Consider the following 27,357-nt stretch of genomic DNA (forward strand, 5'->3'; position numbering starts at 1 on the left):
CGTATCTGGCAGAAACAGCAAGGAGTGAAGCATTACTGCTGATAACGCTCACTCCTTTACTGAAATGACCCAGGTCAGCAGCACTGTCATATAAGCACTGTCTGAGGCCACACTTACATTAACCTCAATGTTTGTTGAATTGCTAGCTCTATTTCTGATAACATTTCATTATAGCTGGATCTAAACAACCTGCACATCTGAAAGCTGATGTATTCTAAACTACATCATTTGATTTAATTAAAACACAGCTCCTTCCCACAACCTTTTCTCATTTGTGCTACACATGAATGCTAGGTACTCAAACCTATGAGAAATCTGCTCTCACACCACGGTCAGTAAGCCAACAGGGCTTTTGTAACTCCTGCCACCTCACCCTGAATCCTTAACAGCAATGTGAAATTAATAGCAGTGGGTTATTCCTCTTCTTTCAACATTCCTCCACAGTAGGTAGGTCCAAAAGCCATTTCAACAGAGGTATTAAAAAGGAATTAATCACCAATGATTAAACAAAATTGAAATTCATTTACAGTCCACTGATGGACAGTATAACTAAAAGACAATATACCCTTAAGCACCTTTTTATTGCTGACAGTAATAGTTGGGTTAGAATTAGCACAGCATGGTTTTTAAATCTCAAACAGAGACTGCAGAAAAGGCAGTTAAAAAAGGGTTGTTTGTTGGTGGGTTGGTTTTTTTGGTGTTGGTTTTTTTTTTTTTTTTCCCCTTAACTTGCAAACTGAGCAAACTCTATCTGGAAGTCATTAACAGATAATAAACATAACCTTCCCCCACTCACTCCCAAGATGCCATCTCAAGAGTCACTTTTCAGAACACAGTTGTATTTTTACAACATGTCATCCTACAGAGAAGAGCCCCACAGACATTCATTTTATCTGATTTCTCCCTTACCGCTAAGGAATTAGTGCATTCTCTACAGCAGGATTCAGTTCCTGGCAAGGAAAACGAAAAGGAGTGAAAGGAGAAGGAAGTTGGAAAAGAAGTAAGAGACATTCAGGAGTAAGTTACATCTTTGCAAAATTCTCACACTGACTCTTCATTTTGACAGGTCTTTAGGCATAGCATTTGTACACGTTGGATGCATTTAGCGTGACAGTAACTCCATGCTGACTGGTTTTGTTTCATCGTTGCATATGCTAAATCTTTACAGTTCATACAGATAATAGTAATGGTGGTAGATATGAATCTAACATGCACAAGAGGTTTTCGGTCTGCCACGTTGCATTTACAGATGCGTAACTATAACACAATAGTGAAAAACATAGAACTATTATCTGTTCTAAAAGAAAATTGAAATCATATTTTAAATTTTGAATCAGCTGAAACACATTAAGTCCTGCCGTTTTCATTAACATCTAGCTGTTAAGATTATTACAGTTTCTTTTTTATGGCTTTTTTTTTTTTAAGCCCTTCTTCCAGAGGTCTGGATAATGAAGACCTTACACAGATGAAACTCCCACCATCAAATACTACTTTGTCTGGATGGAGTCCCTGCTCTTTTATTACAATTTGTGCTCAGGTGTTTTGCAAACGATCACCACAATCTTTCAAACTTAAAAGTTAATGGTTTTTGTCTTCAACACCGGTGAATTGTTAGTGATTGCCTAAATTAAGGCTTGCAAGCATAGCTATCAGCAATTGTGAAAAGCGCAGACCTTCTCTCTTGTTTTCCAGTCCTTTGTGGTTTTGTGAGCACAGACATCATTCTTTTTTGGAAAGAACTCCATGTCAGTCATCAAGATGCAAACAGAGTTCTATTTTAAATGTAGTGTGTAGAATTAGTTTAGTTATCCCTTTTCTCTAGAAATATAATACTATACCCACCTTTTGCTTTTCTATACGCACCTCTCTGACTATCACTCTTCAAATTAACTTTTCTAAATAAATCTAAAATATGTTAATGCTGTTTTATTTAAACTTGCCTCAGAAATTGCTCTGATGGTGCTGATTACAAAAGTTCTACAGTTTTTGGAGCACCCTGATGCCTCTCAAAAAGTCTCTATACTTGTTTGTGATTCCAAATGTAACCAAACATCGTATTTCAAAAAGATTCTCATGAAGTGTCAACTAATACAGTTTTGAAAGTCAGTAATGTTTGTGCCTGTATATTTGTACATAAGTGTATGCAAAGTATACAACCGGAACAAATGCCCATTTTATTTTACAAGCAGTATTATTGTACTGTGAAACTTCAACAGAGAGATATATTTGCAGCTTAGTATGAAAATAAGGACTTCAGACAGCTTCTCATTAACAAATACTACATGCTTTTGAGATCGAGGAGAAGCAGAATGCATATACATTCAGAACAATGGAGAGGTTAACGTTTTCTGTATGGCTCAAAATTGTTTGCCAACAAATCCATGTTAAATGGACTCAGCTTGTAAATGGAAGTTGGTTTGCTTACTGAAATACGTCACTAAATTCTCTTCAGGACTACAAAATTTTCACTGAAAAGTGAAAAAATATAGCAGGTTGACTTTGAAGAGTGCAGCAACAGCCAGTCTCAAACTGGTATCTAATACAGCTGGGCCATTATCTAATAGACTTGGTGATAAGCAGAAAGACCAGCTGTTACTTCTTAAGAAATTAAAGAACAAATCTTTAAAGCAATCTTCAAAAGCATGTTTGGAGATTTTTAACTATTCTCATTCCACGAAGCACCTGCATCCTTTCGGGGCTCAAAGGCAACTACCACACTTGGCATGACAACCTCCCAAACTAAGCTGAAATCTGTTTTACTGTACCATGACTGGCAACACACTAACATCCAAATAGGCTCAGAGATGCACCTCTCTTCACTCACTGATTCCCAAAGAAATCATTTGAAAACAGTACCATTAGCAGGCTTTTTAATTGTTCTGTTAACTCTTGCAAGGAACCTCGTGACTGCAATTTCTGCAAGTTCTTGAAAGCCAGGCAACGTGGGGGGAAAAAAAAAAAAAGAAAAAAAAAAAACAGTCCAACCTTTGCCATTAAAATAAGAAACACTGCCTCTGATTAGACAGCAGTGCTGCTCTTTGCTCAGATAAGTGTGGCAATTTCTAACTTTTAAAGTTTTCTTTTCCAGATGTGAATGAATCACAAATAATGCTTTTCAAAATCTGACTTCAATTTAAAAAGAAGGAAAGAGAAGATCCTTTAAGAAGTGGTGCTCCTGCTATCGTGGCCCAAGGGTGTGAAGAAGGGTTTCTACAGAGGAGATTCTGTTCCACCTCACTGAGATTCATAAGCCTGTATTTTATCAATGAAGAAAGATACACAGCTTATCACCTCCCTAATTAAAAAAAAAAAAAAGGAACTCAAAATCAGGCATGGTACAAACACAATGAGACCAGTTTCAGTGAACTGAAATTTTCTACCTTACTGGTCCTGTGAGCCTTGGAGGAAAATGGATTTGTTAAATAAAGAAAGACCTGGTGACCCAAGGAAAGATATTCAATACTAAAGGGACTAAGCACAGGATAAGCAGACCACAAGACAACACATCAGACAGAAACTGGAGATTGAAAAATTGGACACTCAAGAAGAAGTCAATAATGGAAAGATATTTCAAACTGTTATCTAAGTGTCATTATAACATCAAAATTAAGAACAGCTTTGAGAAATCAGATACCACTTATTTCCACTGACACTTCTCAAAAACTTGCAGAGAACACAAGAAAGAGATGCCTTTCTAGGCAAGCCTTTGGATTTAAGAAGTGTGAGCTATAAGAATGAAATTAGAGAATTAAGGAAAAAAAAAAAAAAAACAAGATTTGCTATTGATTCTTTCTTATTTAAATAGAAAAATCTATGGATTAGACTTTCTGATCACACAGGAAAATTTTAAAAAGACGAAATGAACATATTGAGAGCCTGTAAGAATACCAAAGAAATAATTACTGTGTCTGATATACACATAATGATTTAAGTTCCAACTTCTCTTAACAGGAAAAAAACCAAGACAACATCTGGATGATTTCTTTGTATAACAAAATGTAAGAATAGCTCCCCTCAGTCAAACCAAAGGTACATGCAGTGCAGTATCCTACTTCCAACTTTGACCAATATGAGATGCCTGAAGATGACTGTAAGAACATGGCAAGCACAGTGATATTTCCAAAGAAGTCTCTCCTGGCCACAAGCATTTTGTGGCTCAGGAACCACAGAGGTGGTGACTGCATTTTAGAGTTCTCTATGACATTTTCTACTAACCAACTCTGGAATCTTTGAAGTTTTAGAAATTTGGTATTTAACAGCGTTCTTTGGTGCTTATGAAAAATGTATGAAGAGCCATTTCTATTTTGTTTTCCTTTTTTAAAAGTTTAATCTGATGTTCTGCTAGTCTCATTTGTTTTAAAATTAGAAAATCAGAGAACTTATAACACAACATCTTGCAATAGATAGCTGAAGGCTTTTGTATATTAAAACATCTTGCAAGCAGAAAGCTCACATGACATTTTGGGAGAAGGAACTGAGGTTCCTTTTCCCAGTTCTGCTCACTTAATATTCCCAAACTACTGCATAACAATTCCTATTTTCTGAATTCAATATTCTCAAGTTTATATACTATAACAAAAACTTCTAATATAAGTTTTGTAAAACATTTTATATTACACTATAGTGTTCTGAGAGATGATTTTACAACACAATTTAACCAGATGAAGCTCAGCTGTGCTCCCTCTTTTTTTTTTTAAATCGTTGGAAAAATGAGCTTCTTTACAGACCAAGATACCAAGATGTTCAGTAGAGTGCACTTCACATCTCAAACCTTAAATAAAACAAGTGCACCTCACTTAACTCAGTCCTTAAGCAAAACAGATACCTTAAAGGTTAAAGTAAACAACTTTTCTTCTCAGTAGTGATGTATTCAGACAACATCAGCATACAGCTACTTAATTCTACTCTCTGTAGAATTCTGCCCCAGTGGAAATAAGATGCAGAAAAAGCAAATAAATTCTACCAGTATAGCAGAGCAATGTATTAACATTGAAGAGTTCTCAAATGTTATATCAGCATGCAAGAAGTTTAGTTTCCATGATTAGCATTAGCATCTTCAGAAGTGCATTTAGATAGTACCCTTCTGCTGATTGCAGGGCACAAGCTCCCATCATCCATCAGCTCGTGCAAGTACATGCAAAAAAATCAGATCTCATTGGTACCCTCTTGTATGCCTGCACTTCAACAGAACATCATGGCATAAAAAAAAAAATATAGCACAATTAAGGATATGTTTAGGGCTTTTTGTTGTTTTTGTTTGTTTGTTTTTTACATGTGCAAACTATTACAATAGTGTTCATTTCTCTCTTCCTCAGATTACTTCAAGTATTCTGCTCCTGACAGCTTTAACACACCAGCCAAACTGCCCAGTAGATTTCTTTGCTTTAAAGTATTTCTAATTAAATTAAAAGTATATATTATTAAGATATTCAGCTGTGACTGCAATTTGTACTGTCACCACTGCCATAACATCTGGTGTGCCGGACATGCTCCGAAGTGGAGAGTGGTTTTAAGAATAGGGATGTGGTACTTCAAGAAGCCTGAAGCTGTCAGACACTGCAATCTATACACAGCATAATGTTTAGTTATATTCACATGAGCAGTACATAATTCTTACCTCACAAATAAGTTTAAGCAGACACGTAATGTCTGTTTATCCCTTGATCACACTGGCAATATCAGTAATAACTAGAAGTGCAGTTTGCACAGAGTGTTTTGAATCAGCTGCTTCTGGTGAACAAGCAATGATTTGGGGAGTTCCTGTTCTTTCAGTATTATTTCTTGCATAGCACCTTCAGTGTTAGCTTGAAGGTGATTAGGAATTACAATTAGGAGGCAGCATTGACATTTTCCACATAGCTATATTTAGTCCTTAGAAAATAGAGCAGTAAGAACAAGAACTTTAAAAGTCTGATTGTATCAGCTCAGATACAATCATTCTCAGTATCTTGCTAACATCTTACCTCACCAATCTCTTAATGTGTGGTGGGCAGGAACATCTGCTGCTGCTAGCTCAATGACCTGAAAGTGTCTTGAATAGGATTTAGAATATATCGGCTGAGAGGAGACAACCAGGCCACCCAGAAAGACCAAATGTCATGACTGGCGTCCAGAATATTCTTCCTCTTCTGCAGTGCAAGGTAATAATTTGATCGGTTTGGCTTTAACATCTGCTGCTGGTTGAGATCTCCGACGGGCTTTTCCAACTGAGATACGTTTTGAACATTATTAATTCCCATGACCTGGTGTCAAAGTCTGATAGAGAAAGTGATCTGGTTGCCTTATTTTCCAATATTTAATAACAGTACTGGGTAGAAACAGCTGGAAACAATATCACATTAGCTATAATAAATTTTCAGAAGACTTTGCTGGAAATAGCTCAGATCTGGTAGAGCCAAATCAGAAAACAGCCTTATAAACCAGCAGCGTGTAGAGGAACAGCCACATGAGCACACTGCTCGAGATGATTGCCTAACCAGGCTACTTAGGACATAATTGGAAGTAAACTGACATCAACAGTCATATGGAAATCCAGTTCTGTCCTAAACTTAAAATCCAATTTTTTCCTCAAATAAAATGAAGTCATTTATTTAGTACTCTTTAAGCTGTGAATAGGCTCTGCAATACCTCTTCACATGCAGCTTCTGTTGATTTTCATAGAAGCTTCGCATACAGAAACTTAGAACAAACTCTGAGCCTGCTCTGATATCATGTACAAACTGCTTTACTTAAGTTTTTACTCTGCTGTTGCTTTCAGCTTAAATAAAAGCATTTAACCACAAAAAATATTTTTGATCATTTTGGTAAAAAAAAAAAAAAAATAGGGTCTACACAATCATTAGTTGTCATGGCATGTCATGAAGTACTTACAAATGAAAGTAAGAAAGGAAGAAATGAAAGTGAGGCTGTATCTATAGCTAATAGTAAAACAAACAAACAACCCACCAAACCCAAAACACAGGGAACTGTTTCAATGTCCTCCACTCCCCATCTATTCTATGAGATAAGGCAAATTATTACTGCATGAATATCTAGGAAATTCCACTAGTGCTGTGTGCACTGTCAGAGAGATTACATGGTTGATGAATGCTTCCAGAACCCTTCTGCCTGCACGTTGGAAGAAAACAAACTCTTTATTTTCAGCTATGGAGATACTAGCAGAACATGTGAACAGCCTTGAGCAGTACATTTTAGGGAACAGAAATTGGCTAAGTATACAATGAAAATAAATTTGCTCTCTTTTTTTATTCACTACTGAAGAATCTAACTTGAAATTTTTTGAAATTGCAAAACTGTTGTGTACTGCAATTGTTCCCTAGTTTAAATACTTACACATTTCTAAAAATATATATATTTTCATTGCACATCTAGGTGAGAAAATTTTTCATTCATATTGCATTTCTGTGTGGAAAGGTTGAATATATGTATGTATACACTTTATCTGCCTTTCTGATTAAATACTGTTGTTAGTCATAATTACATGCAGTAAGAGCATTGGCAGAAAAAAGCTGATGGAGGCAAACTCATGAGAAATGGATGTTGATATCTCAGTTACTCAAGTTGATCTATGCATACAAAAACCACCCACCACCAGCAACCAAATAACATAGGCACAAATACTCTGTTCTCCACTACTGCTATTCAGATTTCAAGATACACTTGGCTGAAAGAGCAGATTTACAAGAGGCTTTAGGAGTTCAGTTTGCTTCCTCTCCCCCCAATAAATGATTAAATACTTCACAGCCTTTCTACCCTCCGTTCTGGTTCTAATTATTACACTAATTTATAATACAACAATCAGGTGATGAGGACCTGATAAGCACTTAAAAATGTTCCCCAATTTTTCTAAAATTCTCAGACTCTGATGGAAATTCATTAAAATTACTAGGAGAACACACCACTTCCCTGAAAGATACAAATTTGGCTTTAATACTTTAATTCCTATGTAACTCATTATTGAATATCGACATCAATACTTGAGCAAAAATAATACACCCATCTGTATCAGTATTACTGGATCTTGTGCTTGAAAAGTGTTAGACACTTAAACAAAACACTGATCATATTTACGTTCAGTGTCTAAATAAAGGAAAAGCACTGTGATGAAGTTAACCAGCAAAGATTTGCAGACTTGTCACAGCCACCACACTGTCTTTTACAATTAGCAGCTTAATTAGTGCAGTTATCAGCAGGGAAAACACAATTCCCTAGAGAGGAAAAGGACTCCTCCCTTTGAGTTACCCTTTGACTTGGGACATTTCAAAACAGCAGCATTAGAAAATGCTTTTACCAAATGCTAGCATAAGTACAGAGAAAATAACTTGGATTAAAATCTATCACAATAAGACTATGAAGGTATCCATACAAGTTCCACTACACTGAACTGCATGTACTTTTCATTTCCCCAAGTTTCTTCTAAATGACTTTTCACAGCAATCCAGGATATCAATGTAGAACAACAGACTAAAAGCAATTGCAGTATGCTGATTATACAGCAGCTGATTATGTTCATACAAACCTTTAAAACACAATCATTCATATACAATTAAGATATTGTGACTCAATTTTTGTGAGGTCCTTTACACAGCACATTTACCTACCAGAGAAAAGGACTAGCAAAGACTTCTCCTTTCACCTATGTATGTTATGCCAAGTTCACCTACATGCACATTACACCATGTATGTAACAATTAACTCTTACCTCAAATCGACTACAAACTCATAAAACAAGGAAAAAAGGATTACTAGAATGACTGTTTCTATGAACACCTTCACTTTCAGGCTTGTCTCTGTCTTGGAACATATTGAATCCACCCAGCGTATCTTCAGAAGCACAGTGGAGAAGGAGAGAGGCAGTTTCAGTGACAGAGAGCAACATGTCTTGAACATGTATGCTGGTTCATTTTCCTATTTAATTACTTTTAAGTTATAACTCTAAGTTGCACATGGCTGAAATTCTTCAGTACTGTCTAGCAATACCCAATTAATTGCCTCCAATATAGTTATCTCTAGCTTGGAAAGACTGCTTCCAAAATGAATACCCAAAGAAAATACTGTTAAGTTGCGACATCTGAAGAAAAAAATAATTATTTACTTCAGGCTGACTAGAGTACGTCACAAACATTTTTCTTGAATTGAATGCAACTGTTTTTATAAACTGAGTTGGTTTACTTCCTCGTTCTCATCATTAAAGTGGAGACACCTGCAAACAAACACTGCTGTAAGTTGTTACATGAAAGCCATGTGAATCTGAGAATTCTTGGATCGGTTAATTCCTGAAAATTCCTGTCACACCACAGCTGCACTCAGAATAACTACTAGTGATATTGCTTATCATCCAGTGGCACCCAAAATTTAGAGTCAAGACTAGTGGTATTTCCTCCAAATACTCCAAGCAGCGTTTTGTTGGTGGTTTGTTGTTTGTTTGTTTTCGGCTTGTTTTATTCCCTCCCCCCACCTGTCTGCAGACTGGCTCTTTTCTGATTAGCTGAAAACTGTGTCAGTCATCAAACAGTGAGTGGAGGATGTAGTAACTCATTCATATCATTTCCTATCTGCTTAGAGTTAGTCTGTTCCATTGTGTCGAGGAAACTGATACTATAGAAAGATAGGCTGTCTTCTTTGTTCCTCATTACTGCACTGGTCGCTATCAAGAACATTATTGGGTTAGGTGTGAATCTATACCTTCTTCTCACAGCTCCCAACTTTTATTTTAATACTCAGGAACCCTCTCTTTGTCCTTACTTCTGAGTTGAATGGAAAGTCAGAACTGAAATCCTCCCAAAGGTGGGCTATACACCACAGATCATCTTTCTTGGTTGGACTCGATGATCTTTAAGGTTTTTTCCAACCTGAGCGATTCTATGATTCTTTTCCCCCTCCTCCAGATGTAAGTACGCAAACCTGCATCTTACTTTCAGTTACGTAAAATACATGTCAGCCATATGTTTTTAATTAATAAAAATGAATGGCTAAAATTAGAATTATGAATAAGAAATAATTTGAGCTTTTCACTACTTTAAATCACAGCTTGAAAAAATGTGGTGCTATCCCTGTCTCTCAATACACTGATTCCTGATGCCCAGAAGGCACTAGAAATTAAAGTTTATTTAAAGAACTGCCTGGGTGCCACACACACAGATGTATTCTCAGAATAGCAAAAAGCTTGGACAGGTGCAGGCAGGCAGGGAATTGCGTGTGAACTGTATGTGGTGAAGGATCTAGAAAGAGCCCAGCTCTAAGATACCAGGCATATTCCTACAGTTTGAAACTCCATCTCTAAATATTCAGTTTTCACATTTACATCTACCTTTTTTAAAAAACAAAGAAGCAAAACTAAAACAAAACAAGGCCAAGCTTCCAAACTGACTCATTTCTTCAAAAAGGTCCTGGAATAATTTACCCCAGCCAGCAATACTATCAACTGAATCCACACCACTCACAACTTATTTGTCAGTCATGTAAAATGATTAAAACAAGCAGAAAAGAAAAAAATACAAAGAAATATATAAGCTGGGATAAATGTTCCTTACTCTGTGAGCATGGACAAAGGTGGAATTTAACTTGAGTTACAAAAGACTTCCAATATTATGAACTATGCAATAAACATACAATGAATTCTCTATCAGCTTGAATTCCTTGGACTAAGTATAAAATAACACATTGATTTTAGGAACTCATTCTATGACGATGTTTAATTTTGAGGTAAACCTGGTTTATTCCTAAAGCAGTTAATCAAGACAGATTGATTTCTGACAGCTGTTATTGTTTGAAACTTTAATATCCAGGAATTTTTTTTTATTGATTGGAAAGGGCATCTGTGTCTAGAATATGTAAAGTTTTGATAAAGCAGAGATCATCTCTCTGCTTTCATTTTGTACAATAAAGCTGCTCTTAATATTCTTATCTTCTAATATTGATTGCTAAATAGGGTGACTTTATCATACCATCAGTTTTTAAGAAAATCATTGAAGTCAGGTGGGTTTTCTGTTTCAGAACGGAGGAATCATATGATCCAGTATAATCTCCATCTTTGTTGCAGTGAGAAAATAAAACTAATGATTTTTATCTATATAAGATGAAGAAGTAAAGGCTGTATTAAACCAGATTTTTAAGTAGTATGCTTATTAATAAAAGTGAGAAATTATAAATTTAGCTTTAGTGAATAAAGTAAGTTTCATTCTATTACAGATTTGGAAATACTAACCTTGTTTGATGAACTATCAGAGATTCATGCCAAAGATTTCTTTCAGCCTCTCTCCCACCCTCATGTATCTTTTTTACCCATCTTTGCTGGAAAATTCCAGATTTTTATCTGAAAAATTCCAGATCACTACTTTTGTGAGCCCTCTGTTTCACCAGCCAAAGGTGTCATGGTTCAGACAGAAGGCAAAAATTGAGCTGCCTTCTCTAAAGAAGCAGCAGCATTTTCCAAAGTGGAAGATGGATCTTGTGATTGTTATTGGGAGAAGGTGGAAAGGATGCATGCTGACAAAGTTTGGCAAGAAAGAGAGCACTTGTTCTGGTACTCACGTCCAGGATAGAGCTGTGAGAAACTACAAGCTTGAGTTCCAACTAGCTGAGAAATAAAATGGTGGGAAAAATACAATGATAAAATACTGCTCTTAAAAACCAAAGAAGTTCTATGACCCCTCATCATTTACCAAGGCCTTGTCTCATTCTGGGAATGTTTTATCTAACAACACATACTCTGTTCCTAAAAATACAATAATAATACAAGGAAAATCATGTGCATGTATTGGCTTTTTTTTTGTTGTTGTTATCTACACATTTATACTGTATTTTGAAAGCAATTACACAGCTCGTGTAGAAGTTAAGTCATAATACACACAGGAAACACTCCAGAGGAAAGAACTTGCAGTCAAAAGAATATAGAAATTAAACAAAGAGCTCTGACGAACAGATGTGGTTCATATTCGGGGTATAATTTCAACACTGAAAGCAGTAGCCAGTGCAAACCACTTATGTCCCAAAAAAATTCCCAGGCTGGAAACTTGGTTTAGTATTCATAGATTGAGATTGGCTACTCAGGAAATCAAAGTATGCCAAAGAGACAGTGAAATTGGATTCTCCACCCCATTCCTTCAGCAGAAGCATTTTTGTCTCAAGAAAATACTTTCAAATTGGAACATTCTAAAGATGAGAACAGTTTATGAAATACAGCTGAAATATCTCAAAAAATAGGAATAAAGGTCAAACAAAATCCAATTCACCAAAGTAACAAATCAGAGAATCTTCCATCTTTCCATTATTTACAAATCTGTAATTCCATTCCCCCTCCCCACTACACAAGAAAGTATCTCTTAAAGTTTTTGTTTTTATATAAATGTCAAAGAAATATAATAGCTACAAAATATGATGGTTCTAAAGGAGCTTTGTAAATAGTGGCTAGTAATAATTCCGTTTATCTACCACTGAAATGCGTCCATGTCTGTCAGCAACGTGGGATCACTTCAGACGTGTGCAGCAGAAACAATCAGTTCAATATCAGTGTGAAGAATATTCTACCTCATAGATGTTATAAAAATTGAACTCAACCAGCAGAAGGAACCGTGTCATTCTAGCAAGTCACTCCTTGATGCATAACACCAAGGAATAGCTTTTTACAATCTCTCTCGTGTAAATGGGAAGTTAAAAATCTAACATTTCGTCAGCCTGACTCTGTTGCTGGATGATGGAACAAAGGTATTCGAAGCATTTCTTTGGCCGACAGAGTTGCAATAACATTCATGCACTTGTTTCTAAATTATTTAAAAATGCAAAACAAAAGCATCAAGCAATGAGAAGTATTGTGGCTTTTCCAATTTAATGTAGACACTGGATATCCATCACCCGATATTCTGACTTGAGATACATCTATACAAATGTATCTATATATATATATAATCTGTATGTATAGATTATTTACAGAAGTTCAAATAACAATCTAAATTTTTCTGTTGCGCAAGTTCTAAAGACTGCACTGCTTTGCTTTTTATATAATTTGCTCTTTTAAACCTGTGAGAAAAAAAAATAGCTCATTGTCCTCTCGGGAATGATATCATGGAAGTGTTAAGAAATTAACCATTTGTTGCTCACTTTCCTATGTTAAGGTTTGCAATTACAAAATAAATTAAGAGTGGTACTTCTTAATGAATTAGAGATACTAACTGCTGAATTTCATTTCCATACCTTCTTCATGCTCTCCTACCAGGAGCACAGACCTTTAGAAGAATTCCACTGATGATGGCTGCAGTCACATTGCTCTCAATTTAACTATTCCTGTCTAAAAAGAGAATTTGCAAAACTTACTTTTTTTCTTTGTATTCCAGCCTTTAGCTTTCCTTAAAACCAGGTTAGAACAGAAGGGACTACAGGTCATGGAGCCACAACTTTCACATGGAATTTTAGTCTCTAAAATAATTAATATCATCCTGCCAAGAATGTCACTCCTGACTGAATCACACTGATATTAAATTAGACTGTTAGTTTTAAAATATACCATATCCTGCTTCAGCGAGGAACTTTGCTGAACCAGAGAGAAGAGAGAAGCAGGAATATATTAAAGGGACAATTCCAAGAAATATTATGAAGGCTGAATGAAAGGGTTTGATATTCTGAAATTAGAGCTTACTTAACTCAAGTACACATTCTCTCCACCTGCCAAAGTTATTTCTAAAGGAGAACTTCTTCAGATTATTCTCCAATAATGTGAAAGCCTAGCGTGGAGATGGCACCAGTGGTCATACCAAGGACATATAAAATATAACTGAGGTAGGTCAACACTTCAACAAACCCTACCATTTCACATTAGGTATTGGAGTCTGCTGTTTTACTGACTGTTACAAGCTCATGAGAATTTCACAGATACCATGTTTCAGCATTACATAGATGCCTAAAGTACATATGTATGCATAACTCCAAGAAATGATAATAGTCCCTCCTTATTGTTGCTGACTCAAACCAAGAAATATGGGGGGGAAAAATGCTACCACCTGAAGGTTGTTTGGCACCCTAGTTGAGTTGCTAGCACACAGCCTTGTAATAAAATAATCACTGTCACTTTCTGGCAGGCTCAGTGTATAGGCCAAGTTCTAAATCAACTAACAAAGTAAAGAAAAACATGGCTAAGACCTCCAACCCTACAATCATCTCTACAAGCAAAAGTTCACCAGTAAACAAACACAGGGGCTGCTTTACCGATTTTCTTTTTCAACAGATTGCTTTGGATTCCACAACCTTTGGTTTGGCACTTTCTGTAAATACTAAAACATTCAGACATTTAAAAAACACCAGGAATTCCTGATGGTTCGCAGGGTTTGTCTATGTGGATGTCAGACATTTCTCTATTATTGGGACCCAGATCTACAAAGAGATCAGTTGGCCTACATCATTAACACACTTCTACAAACAGTGGATAAAATAGTTTTAAATTACCAGAAGTTGCATCATTATGGATTATTATTTTAGCATTGTTAGTCTTCTATAATATGATGTTGCTCCCCCTGAAATACTGATTAAAATAGGAACCAGATGTGCTTTTCATGACCAGATCGAAAAAGATAAACATCCAGAAAATCAATTCAAATAAAAAGGATGCCCTGAGGGGTGTTTCTCAAAACTGAAGAGGGAGAGCATATGTATCTTCAGAAAGGTGGGGCAGGAACTGAAAAAAACCCTCAAAATCAGACCTCTCCTCTTGTACAAAAAGACCTAAGAAACATGGAACAACTCTGGTCCTTCAGATGCTTATTTTGGTTACACTCCAATGCACCATTATCTTAAAGCTCTGTCCACTGAAATGAAGAAAAAAAATATATATATATCAGTATTTTCAGTTTTGCTTACAAATCTACAGGAAATAAAGCTCATAGAAAAAAAAAAAAAAGAGAGAGACTGCTTTATATCTAGATCTCTATAATTTACAGTAATACTGCTTTGGTTTACTAGCCTGTAAATATGATACGAAAGTTCCAAAAATAATCTTCAGCTCCAGAGAGCCACTAAATGGAGGCCTTATCTTCTTGCCAATCCTGATGGGAGCTCTTTTTGTGCTAAATGCAAGCTAGTATCTGGAATCATAAAAACTGTGACTAAGACATAATGGCACTGCTTTGCAGAATAGACCAGCTGTTTTCTCCACATGCATTAGAAAAGATCAAGATTTCCATTCACACAGGAACAGGGATCACCCGTCACAAAGGAATTTCAGGATCAATCCTCAATGCCTCAGTTTCTATAACAAATTTCAGTATGGCCATACTAAAGCCAGATACTTTCCCCTCTACATGTCTGCATCTAGGAAAGGAACCAAAGACCATGCAAAAGGGAACTTCCCTACTTCCTTTTTGATAAGTGTGCAGTTGAATGGGTTTCTTGAGCAGGAAAACAAAACAAAACAACCAACAAATGACAATGCAAAACAAATCACATCGATGCCTTTGCTCTTATCTACCTAAATTTCAAGAGAACTAGAAAAGAGTCCCAAGTTGACCCTGCTCAGCACCAACTCTAATTGCTACTATCCTGGTTACTTCAGATGAGAGGAACTTCTGCTGGGAAAAACACAGGTCTTGCAAATGTATCTGCTAAACTTGCCTTGAAATAGTACAGTTTATAAAGAGAACTTATTTCTGGCTTCTATGAACAAATATTTTTTGTGTGAACAAAGCCTTTTCCCTGTACAATGCAACAGTCTTTAGAAGTCTTACTGCACATCATTAGAGTCAAAATACATTGAATATTCAATATATTTACACTAAACCTAAAAATGACTCCACACAGTAGAGCTTCATACATATTTGATTTGTCAGATTATGTTATTTCTTTTCTAAGTTTTGAAAGAAAACATTAGACAGGAGGAGAAGGGATTTGTATGAGAAATTCCTTGATCCTTCCCTGCACTTTGGTAAAATGACCCCGGGCTATTTGAGCGTACATACACAGAATCCCCTATTTTGTAGCTCGTTTCTTCTGACTTACTTTATACATTAGGAACTCCTTACTTTCTTCTTTCCCAGGATTTTTCTATCATTTCTTCTCTTTCAGTGATTTTAATGCCATTTAGTTTTCTTCATCCCGTAGCTGGTTCTCTAATCCCTTCAAACACTAACACCTGCAGATACATTAACAGGACCCTTTGCATACCTGTAGATGCTCAACTTTCTCCTCGTGCAGAAGCTCACCAAGGTTGCCAATTCAGACAATAAGCTGAACAAGAAGAATGTGGATTTTGGAAAGACTGATATTTGATCAAAGCTGCATTTTTTTGAGACATCTTTTGTGTCTGAGATAAGTGCCTGTAACTATTACAGAAATTGTTTGGTTAGAAGAGTCTAAAGTAAAATTATTCGCTTCTCACATTGTAGAAAGAGGCAGAAGCACCTTGACACAACACTGCAAACATCCCTCTGAAGGCATAAAAAACTCTTCCACAGTGCAAAATGTTTCTTATGGAATAAATGTCAACTTTTGCATACTTTTAAATGTTTTGTGATTCTACCCTTCCTACTGCTTTGCACTACAAATTGTGGAAATCAACAAGTATAAGTCTTCTTCTGATATTGGAGTAGTTGATAGTAAGACTCCAAGATCAAAAACTCCGAGTCTGGTAAATCCAGCATTAACATTGTTCGTGCAAACTTGCTTCATCTCTTGTGGGCATAATCAAGTGCTCTTTCCACAACAGTACAAATAGAGATTCATTAATCACAGAATCACACAGAATCATAGGAGTTGGAAGGGATGTCTGGAAATCGTTTATCCACCTCCTGCTAAAGCAGTGGTACACTCTACAGCGGGTTGTGCAGGCAGGTTTTGAATATCTCCAAAGATGAAAACTCCACAGGTTCTCTGGGCATTTTTTTCCAGTGCTCTGTAACCTTCAAAGTTCCCTTGGTATGGAACTTCCTGTGTTCCAGTCTGTACCCAGTGCCCCTTATTCTGTCTCTGGGCACTGAAAAGAGCATGGCCCCATGCACTTGACCCTCACCCATTTAGGTATTTCTGAGCATTGGTAAGATCCCCAGTCAAGGTTTTCTTCTTGATGCTGACGAAATGTTGATTAAAGTCATGTTGGTTGCAAGGCCATGGAAAAAAGTAGACAGAGTAAAGGGCATTACTGACAAAATTTCACAATCCTCATACTAGGATCTAAGAATTGTAACGAGGTTTTAGAATATTTTAAGATACCTATCTTTTCTTCCACAGGCTTCTCAGTCAAGAAGAGATAAACATTTTAGGCACCAACAGGAATTGTCAGGAAGGGCACAGACCATTTACTTGCATAGAAAAAGTAATCTGTAACTAAAGATTATAGAATACATAGTAAATTTGATAAACTGTTCACCAGAGACATCTTAGATACCAAGAATTTATACTAGATGCTGCCAATGTATTGTTCATTCCTAACAATGCTATGAAACAAACAAATAAACAAAGGCATGATCTTTGGAGGAGGATTTTATTGCTATGTGGTTAACTAGCAAAAAACTGACTGTTAAAACTCTTTCAAGTAAAGAAATAAATAAATATTTGAGAAAAGAGTGATTTTATCTTCTTAGTCTGTTTTTTGTTGTTGTTTTGTTTTGTTTTTTTTCTGAGAAGTGGATTTAAAAATAAAAAACACTCAGTTGGCTCCCATGTTCAGCACAGTAACATTATCACTGGAGCTGACACACCTACTTTCATGTTTGCATTCTTTGTAGTCACACAAAGTCAGTTAAAAAAAACTGTTCTTTTAATACAGAAAAGATCTGCAGTAATGCATGGTCAAGCATGGCATAGCCAAGAGATGCAACAGCTAGAAACTAGGCAGATACTTCAGATTCATTCAATCCAGTATTGTAAGTTGATAAGAAAAGCTACCACTGCACTAGACAAATTGCTATCAAGGCATCAAGTTTTCTTTCCTCTTTGTACTGAAGTTTAAAATGTTGCCTGCCATGGGAGAGAACAGAATATTCAGGTGACTTAGTCCTTGGTTGGTTTCCCCTCTGCCTCTCTATCACCTCCCAAACATTCTGCATTCCAATTACACTTAGCAGTAATATTTAGGTTTGAGCAGATTAAATTTAGCTACAATGGACAGCCTTTGTCAAAAGTAAGTGGAAAAAAAAAAAAAATTGCAACCAAAATGCTGTTAAAGCATAGAAGTTATCTTAGTAATGTAATAATTTGATGAGCAAAGCATGCCAGGAGTGAGGAGGCAGATCAGATCTATATCAGTTCTGATACAGATCTGTTTTAAAGCCTGACCTTCATCAGCTGCTGACAAAATTCTATCCTTGCTAATGCCATAAGCTCAGCAAATGACTACTTAACAGTGTAACAGCTGCAGAGGGAGACATTTAAACTCAAGAAAGTACAGCTGTTCACCAACAGAATGGATCACTCCTTGAATCTACAGAAGAGCTATATGTATAGAGAAGCAGGACGGTACCTTGGAATAAAAACTACCATTCTAAGCAACAAAATGTCACATCTTTCCTAAGCCCTCTTTCTGGAACTCTGAAAGGAGCTCAAAATTCTGACATATTCTCCACGTCCTCTGAATGCAAAGACATTCTGAAACTTTACTCTGCTTGTTATATTCAAGCCACAGAAAATCTGGTCCACTGGTCCATACCCAAGCTAGATGCCTCAGGAACCATGCTGACCACCTGCTGTAACCCTGCACCTGTGCTTGGCACCTGAGTAGAGATCACAGCATCCTTACATTCTCCTTTCACACTCTTAACAAATGATTACTCTTGCCTGAAGTTACACAGATTTAGTAGGATGTTATTGACTTCATTTTCAGAGAGGGAATGGAGAAAAGTGGAGAAAGTGGTGGAGTACACACTGTAAATCAATTATTAACACAGTTTTTCTATTAAAGGCTCTCTTATTAAGTCCACTCAGTTCTGCAAAAGCTTATTTGTCATCCAAATGGTAAACAACTGGAAAGTACCATAACTGTGACTAAACGGTATCCCTGTCTCTGACAGATATTTAATAGCATACAATTATTATAGAGAATTGCTCTTTTTTCTGAATTTACTCATGAGTTTTTAAGTCCCTGCAAACAGCATAACTTCACAGGGGAACAGGGCCCTTTCCTCCCCTCTCACTATTATTTTGCTATTTAGAACATGTAAAATAGCACAGCCAAATAGTTAACTGAAGGTTAGGAAAAGTTTTACTATAGCTATTTCCTAAACTCAAAAATAGTACTAATCCAGTAGCCTTTCTGCCATATATAATCCCATATTTTGTTATATTGCAATTGTTTTTATTGATGATATCAGCCTTCTTAATTGCCTACTTTGAACAGAAAAAGGCAAGACACTGAAGAAAAGTCAAGTTAAACCATGACTTAAAACACCTGCAAATAAAATAAAAGAGGGAATCCATGTTAAAGCTCAGGTGAAATCCTGGACCTGCTCAAGTGCATGGAGCTCGGCTTAGCTACAGCCATGCCCCTAAAACTGAAGATGTCATAATTTACATCAGTGTTACTCTGTACAGTGATGCCTTCAGTGCACTGTATGGGCAAGTGTTTATTTGAAAATCTAAACAATGTTTTTAAACTAAATGAAAATATACAAATGATGTGATTACCCACATAGATATTTTCTATTCCTTTTGTTGTTCATTTATATACACATCAGTTAAAGATCTTGCTGTTAGGTGAGTCTCAGTAAGAAGACTGTCCTTTCAGAAGCTGCATGGGAAAAATCAAGAATTTGAAGAAAGAAAATATGCTTGGGAGAAATGAAAAAAAACACAACAACAACAACAACAACAAAAAATGAAACGTACTTTGCAAGAGCAAAGACTAGGAACAAACTCCAGAAAACCCATACTACCTATTCAGAATACATTAATGTGATTGAAAGCCAGATGTTTAGCTGTGTAAATCACTGCAGTATGATAGAAATCTGACTCATAAATCATTCTAATTCATGTAAGAATATATTACCCATAATTTTATATCTTTAATGTCTTTTTAAAATGTGACTATTAATCAGGAGATGACAAGAGTTTACTTTGATAACATTAGTTTGGCACTCTGTATGTGAGTATGTGAGTATGCAGTATGATACAGACTTTAATCTATCTCATCATTCTCTTCCTCACAAGTTCCCTCCCTAACTTAATGCACAAGATAAATAACTGGTGCTTTGTGCCCTTGGAGTACATTACCCCACAGCACCAGTAATTTTTCAACACGGAGCCATGTACGTGCATGTGATTAAGTTTTTAAAATTCCATCCCAGAAGTGCTGTTGCATCCAGAATACTCAACTGGAAGCAGTACACTTCAGATCTATCACCACTCTTTGATTACTGAAACTGCCAGTTAAAGCAGGCTATAAGCAAATTGAGGTCCCTCATATTTTGGGCCACACCAAAGATTTGCATTGCCGGTTCATGACCAACCAAAAAACTGCTCCTGTGAAAACCCTGGTTCCACTTTGTGTTTTGGAAGTATTCCTGTTATACTTTCCTTGCCTACTGACTTACTGTCTCTGTATTTTGGTCCCCATCCCTTGCCTTCTGCAGTAGGCTTTCTCAATCATCTTCCTCTCTTCAGTGCCAGTTCCTCCTCCCCCTGCATGTTCTTAGCAGCGTTCAGTCCCACTCCCCTAATTAAATCCTACTGCTCTCTCACTCAAAGCATTTTATCACAAATTCAGACCACTTGCCACCTCTACTCCACACAGCCAGCTTTCAGATTACTTAAATACTACAGATATATACATATTAGATTACCCTCTGTTAAGTGACATTGCAAGTCCTTCCATTAAATACAAGTATATATCCATATAATTGCTGTATGTTTTTACTAATCCCTTCTTTCTGACTTTAACTGGTTTTATCTTCACATATCAAAGTGCAGTGCTTAATGCACCCCTGTCTTACTATGAGTAGATGCCAAAAGGTAGTTACTGGAAATCTACTAATCACATTACCTTTATTGTGCTTTAATCAAAGAACGTAAATTGTGGTTAGAATCAAAGACAGGACCATATAGTTCACACAATCTAGTTCTTTTCCACAATGAGATATTAGTTAGAAATATAAAGAAATATTTGAAAAAGAGGATAATTTTCCATTCTCAATCAACCTTTGTTCAGTGAGGTATACACGCAGCATTAGAAGATGAATGAAGCCACAGTCAGAAAACTAGGAAAAAAATAGGCTGAAAAACATCCTCCAAACCTGCCTTCAGATGGGCTCCAATTAAAAGGAACTAAAATTGTTTTCTAGGATTAAAAGACTTGCAAATAGACAGGCTAATAATGGGACATATTATTGTTGCAACAAAGTTTCATTCTTGCTTTAGACTTCATTCACAAATTATATTTTTGTTATTGTTAATGAAATGTTTAGCTATCAAGTAAACCACAATAATTAAACGATGTATGGAGGTAAGTGAAGGGTCAGAAGTGGCTTGTCTGAGTAGTTAAAAAAAGAAACACAAAAACACACTGTGTGCATATTTCAGTCTTGGATATCTGTGCATAGCTATACTCCGAGTTAAAAGCAAAGTTTGAAGAGATCATTTCGTATTTATTGCTAATAATATAAAATTTAATAATTACAAGTGAATTGCATAAGACATTTCCATCCCATTTCAGCTATTGCCACAGGGACCTAGTATCCAGCTTCTTAGATTAAAAGTCTGACACTGAGACTATCTTCTTACTGTCTCCAATTCTGAGACTTTTGGCAAATGTTCTAAAGCAAATAGGAAATGGATTGGGGAACGACGAGCAATAGAATATCAGGTATGTGTAGCCCTGAAGGCAAGTTGGACAAAATGGAGAGGTGTTGTTTGTTTTTTTTTTTCTTCTAATAAACTGCCTTTATGACCCAATGCAAAACTTGGATGGCACATATTACACAATTGCACAATTTTCATAACTAAAAGCAAAGTTATTTTCACTTTCTTCTTTCCGGTATGTGCACTGCCCACAGCACTGCTGCAAGTGAAGGCGAGCAAGCAGGAAACAATGCATGAGTTAATGGAGAGAGGGCAGGTTTTAATACTGAAGCACATTTTGCCAATTTTCACGTGGCCACAATACTTCAATTTATTTCTTCAAATACACGCTTTGCTACAGAAATACAGAACTGCTACCATTTCAGGTCAACAATTTCTCTGAATCATTACAGACTTGCTTGAGAGATTTGATTTGCAAAGCCCTTTGTGTGCAAGTTTGCAAGAAGCTAGAGAAAGAAGTGCCACACAAGCTGAATATTCCTTAGAAGTAAAATAATTTGAGAAGGTTATTAGTTGTGCTTGGCTTAAAAAGAAGCGAGTTAAATTCATGCAACAAATCATGACTTGCATATGCAGATCAAGATGGCATCCTTTCATTAAAAATTAAGCAGTTGTACTTGTGCAACAAGACAAATCTGTGTGATTAAAAATACAGTAAAGATTTTTGAAAAAAACTTAAATAATTAGAAAAGGTGAGAATGTTGAAACTATCAGCAGTAATTAGAATAATTACATTGCTCACTGACTAAGCTTACAGCTTGTGCCTTATATAAAATTATTTTATTCTAAACAAAACTTCATAAAGATCTGAACTGAAACACAGCATAAAAACACACAGAAAATGATTTATTTTTCAGACTCAAAAGAAATACATGTCTGTGGCTGGACCATGTGCAGCTCCAGCTTCCTAGATCTGACACCCCAGGTACATATCTTTCTCCTGTAACTAACTGTCAGAAACAATAAGTTAGCAAGGAAATTAAAAAATTAAAACTAGTTTGGATCTTAAAGTGAAAGCTGTTACTGCTCATAAAAAAATCCACACTGAATATTTACAAAACCATTTCTACCTGCATTCTAGTTTGCTGAGTAAAACAGAGTTTACATGTTACCTTTGGTAGCTTTCTTTTTAATACACAACAGATAAGCCTTTTGAATACCACAGATTTTTTTCATTGCTATCATTCTGTAGTCAGACTGTGGAATAGATCTGAGAATGCACAGATATAAATCCAGCAAATGTCCTGGCAAAAACACAACTGGGCTAAATCATTGCAGCCCCACTTCTGGTCAGAGTGGTAGACATGGGTCGACAAGACACAAAGTCAAGGTGGAAACAGCTGTAATCACAATTTACAAGGGTTAACTTAATCAAAGTCTCACTGCGTATCTACTGTGGACATTCAGCCTTTGGAAGTCACACAGTGTCATGCACATACCAAGCCCTAGCTGAACTAGGAAAGCTAGGCTGAGTCACAGAATACAGAGAACAGTCCAATATGCTGACATGGAGATACTAAAAAGTTGATCACCCTTGGATTGTGAGTGAGAATGGTTATAAATAAATGAAATTAGTGACAAATGGGATTAATTCAAGGGAGCACTAACAAGGAAGTCGAGTACTTCAAGGAAGCAAACGGCTCATTCTCTGTATTAAGGAAAGGCTGTGTAATACAAGATCAGGTAGTTACTTCTACCGTTGATGTTTACTTAGGATAATCACAGTGAAAGCCCCTGTATCATCTCTGTCCCCCTTACCACAAGGTGGCACATATGTACTCTGCATGGTGTTTAGCTGCCTGCGTACAGCATTTCCTTTAATTTCTAAGAAGTAACTGTTATCCATTTCTATAGAGTTGCCTGAGTGGCAAGGGAAGCAAAGCAGGTAATTAAAAACTGCATTATTACATCAAGTATAGACAACTAAATAATTACTGATTCATGAAATCCAAGCATTCCTTCTTACTATTATCTACAGAAGTGTTTGAGATGTATTCTCATTACGAGTGCAGAAGTTAAACAACATTAAGAGGTATTTTAAAATCTAACTTCTCTAAGTTTTAAAAATACATTCATCAGATCCTCAGCAGATTTTACAGGTGAAATGGAACGCAGACTTTGGATAGCAGACTGATGCTAGAGACAGGTACAAACACATAAACAGAAAGCCAGGAACATTTACCCATTACTCCTATTATAGGGAGTGGAAGTCCGCTGGCCATCCACTGGCTGGTGCATAAGAGCTTTACTTGTATTGTTACAACTTTTCCTTCCCACATTGCAAGTTTCAGGAACTAACAAGCACCTATGCTAAGGAAGGCTGATCCCTAGTAGCACTTTTCCCTTGATGTTGATAAAGGCTGTGCTTTGAACATCAGTCTTTAAAACATCCAAAAAATATTTTCATTTTCCCCCAGTGGAAGATCAAGTAAAACCTCAGTGATTTTTTTTTGTTTGTTTACTTGCAATGGTCCCTCTTTTCAAGTCTATGATCTAAAAGCAGGCTACACCAATCTGTAACACAATTCTGTAACAATCTCCATAGTCTCTCCACAATACATAATGAACACACGTTTTCTATGTCCATCGGAAAGGCAATAAGCAGAGTATGAATCTGCTGAGCTGCAGAAAAGATCCAAAAGAAAACTGAAATAAGTGTGTGTGTCTAAAAGAGAGGAGAAATACTTTTTAAGACAGGAAAATAGTGACCTAAACCAAAGCAGAGAAACACTAACTAGCACGCAAAGCAATTCTATCCACACATCATGGGATCTGTGTTTTTAGAAAGTAGATTCTTGGAGATTTGAAGTATAAACTATGTACATAGCTCCCTCTGATGACCATTGGACACGATACAATGCAAGCCTCCTTTTATTTTTGTTCGTGCATTCAACTGACAGCTGACTGGTTAAATTCTAATTGCTTCCAAGTGAGGTCAGCAAAGGTATTTATCGAAAAGGACTGAACAACAGGCTCTACACACACATGCACGCACACGCATAAGCACACATCTCTCCAGAGTGTTGATTTATGGAAACAATTATTATTTTGGTGGAGTCTTTTTGAGCTGAGAAAGTTTGTAGCTGCAGTGGTGTGTCTCATGTTGCAAAAAGCAGACAACAGAAATGGAATACTTGGGTATCCAGCTCTTATCAACAGGAACAAGTAAGTTATCTGTCCTTTACGAGAACATTTTAACAGTTTCTAACAGTTAATAGGTTTTATCTTCGTTTGTATATGCTAGATGCTAAAAAGCATTAAGAAAACTGTTCATATTGATGAACTAAAAAAAGTATATGAGGAATAAAAACACAGGCTAAGATTGAAGTCTGTCTTGAAATTCAAACTATAGAAAAGTTACCTGATAATCGTGTTAATAGCAAAGATATATGCATGAAGTTATCAGCAAATTTTACCGTGTATGAGAAAGTATTTCTACTCTTATCAGTAGGGGATTTTTGGAAGGACTTAAGAGTGAAGATAGAACAATGTTTACAATCAGTTTAAATGTCTGTTTATGTAATAAATAAGTTATGTGAAAGATATCTATTGTATATACATTTGTATATTTGTAAGAGTCAGCTTAGCATGTCATACATTTATGTAAAGTACCGTTCAGTAGCATAATGTATCCTTGCACGTCTGTAACAACTGAGCATAAAGACTTACACATGCACCTTTTCTCACAGATCTTTTACTTTCAGTGCAAGCAGCAAATTCAAGTAGTACAGAAGGTTACAGCAACAAAGGTTTTTATAACTTGTGTCTTTAAAGGATATTCTGACTGAAGAGATATTTAAGAAGCTCTTCTATTTCGCCATTAACTATTAAGGAATAACGATCAGAATTCTAGAAGAGGGAACAATCTCATTTAAATGAATCTGTAACTCGTAAAGACAGAAGGCAGGTCGGTGACCTAAGAGCAACAGTCTACTTGAGATTTAATTTTCATTATGTTGTTCATGAACACCCAGAACACTGCACTATAATGCACAAATGGATACTGACATGGATCCTGCCAATTTTGCTCTACAGATCATACTTTTACATTATCTTTCTAATGGGCACTATATCTTTAGCTTGCAATGACATGACTCCAGAGCAAATGGCTACAAATGTGAACTGTTCCAGCCCTGAGCGACATACCAGAAGCTATGATTATATGGAAGGGGGGGATGTAAGAGTGAGAAGACTTTTCTGTCGAACTCAGTGGTATATGAGGATTGATAAGCGAGGCAAAGTAAAAGGGACGAGAGAAGCAAACAACAACTACAGTAAGTAGTATCTTTGCTTTTCCTATTTGACTTCTAAGCTTTTAAGAATTTACACAGCATTGTTTCCCTATTCTTGATTTATAGTAATTTCAAAAGAATTTTGTACAGTGTACTGACCATTGTATGAGACGAGTTTGCCAATTAATTCTACAGCAGGACATTTGTTATTGATTTTGAAATGCGTCATTATAAATACTACATGGTAGATCTGCTAATGTATTAGTTACAGCTGGTAACTATTAACAAACAGAGAGCCTATTTTAACAAGTGAATTAAGGTTGTAAGTATGAAAATGTATAACCACAAACTGCTCATAAAATACTTATGAAACATTAACCTATGCTTATGCAGTCTACAAACTACTTAAAAGTTTGGTATGTTTGAGTTAACAATTAAAATATATGGAATACTAGAAAGTTCAATGGAAAGAATTATGTAAACTGTCTTGCAAAATCTTTCAGAGAGCTTGCCAAGCCAGGGATCAAATCTATTATAGTTTCTGCAGTTCATTATTACGATGATCATGATGATCAAAAAATATTCTCTCCTCTTTCTTCCAAAAAGATGACTCATCTAGAGAGAATGGACATATAATATTTTGCAAAGCTGTAGCAAATACAACTTTAGTACAGCAATTCTTTTGCCAGTTCAAATCTATATTTTTTCCACACATACACTAAATATCTCCCATTAATGACTACTGATGGCATCAATTTTACAATCACTATTTTCCAAATCTTGGCTTTCATGTTATTATATAGATTGCATACTTAAATGTCTATGACATCTACTTTAAAAAAAAGTAATGTCTTAAAATACAACAATAAAACACATAGGATTATATTGCATATTTCAAAATAAAATTAGAAGGCAGAGACATGCTGCTCTAGTGTTTATAGTCATCTGAAAGATCAAATTTCTTTCCAATGTGATGCTATTAAATACAGTTTTAATATAAATTCCTCATACCATTGCATGAGCAAAATAAAAAAAGTAAATTAAACACTCAAACTTTAAGAACTGTAGTGCAATTCATCTTGCAAGTGAAGCTGACAACTTATTTTCTATAAAAACAGCACTTTTCAATGCTAAGCACCTAGACAGTGGGCTTCAAAATTATTTATTTCATGACTGCATTAATAACTTGTCAACTTGAGCATTTAAAGCTTCACTGAGTAATGTTACCATTTCTTTTAAATTTTGTTTCCATATGTCTCTTTTCTTCCTGTCCTATTATGTAGTGAACAACTATATTGGTCTGAAAGACAACACATGGCCAGCAGCCAAATAAATTATTTGGTCCATATTCAAGAAG

General features: G+C 36.0%; 2 protein-coding genes and 1 long non-coding RNA gene across 7 annotated transcripts in view; 2 read left to right on the forward strand and 1 right to left on the reverse strand.

Moving 5' to 3' along the window:
• FAM227B (family with sequence similarity 227 member B) overlaps positions 1-27,357 on the reverse strand; it is an 81,703-nt gene that overhangs the window by 11,116 nt on the left and 43,230 nt on the right.
• On the forward strand, positions 372-6,786 carry LOC146543554 (uncharacterized). Its single transcript, XR_014885934.1, has 2 exons — positions 372-1,017; positions 3,089-6,786. It is a non-coding gene; the product is annotated as an uncharacterized LOC146543554 (long non-coding RNA).
• Positions 24,679-27,357, forward strand: part of FGF7 (fibroblast growth factor 7) — a 29,082-nt gene continuing 26,403 nt past the window's right edge. Inside the window, exons 1-2 of one of the 5 annotated variants that reach the window (XM_010717427.4) lie at positions 24,679-24,933; positions 25,804-26,042. In XM_010717427.4, coding sequence (XP_010715729.1) covers positions 24,869-24,933; positions 25,804-26,042 — 304 coding nt within the window. In that variant the 5' untranslated portion in view covers positions 24,679-24,868. Of the gene's footprint in view, positions 24,934-25,457; positions 26,043-27,357 lie in introns of all 5 variants that reach the window. The other 4 variants (XM_010717428.4, XM_019619460.3, XM_085234007.1 and 1 more) reach the window with 4 other exon arrangements.

The sequence above is a fragment of the Meleagris gallopavo genome, chromosome 12 (genome assembly GCF_905368555.1).
Source record: "Meleagris gallopavo chromosome 12, MGAL_WU_HG_1.1, whole genome shotgun sequence".
Lineage (NCBI taxonomy): Eukaryota > Metazoa > Chordata > Aves > Galliformes > Phasianidae > Meleagris > Meleagris gallopavo.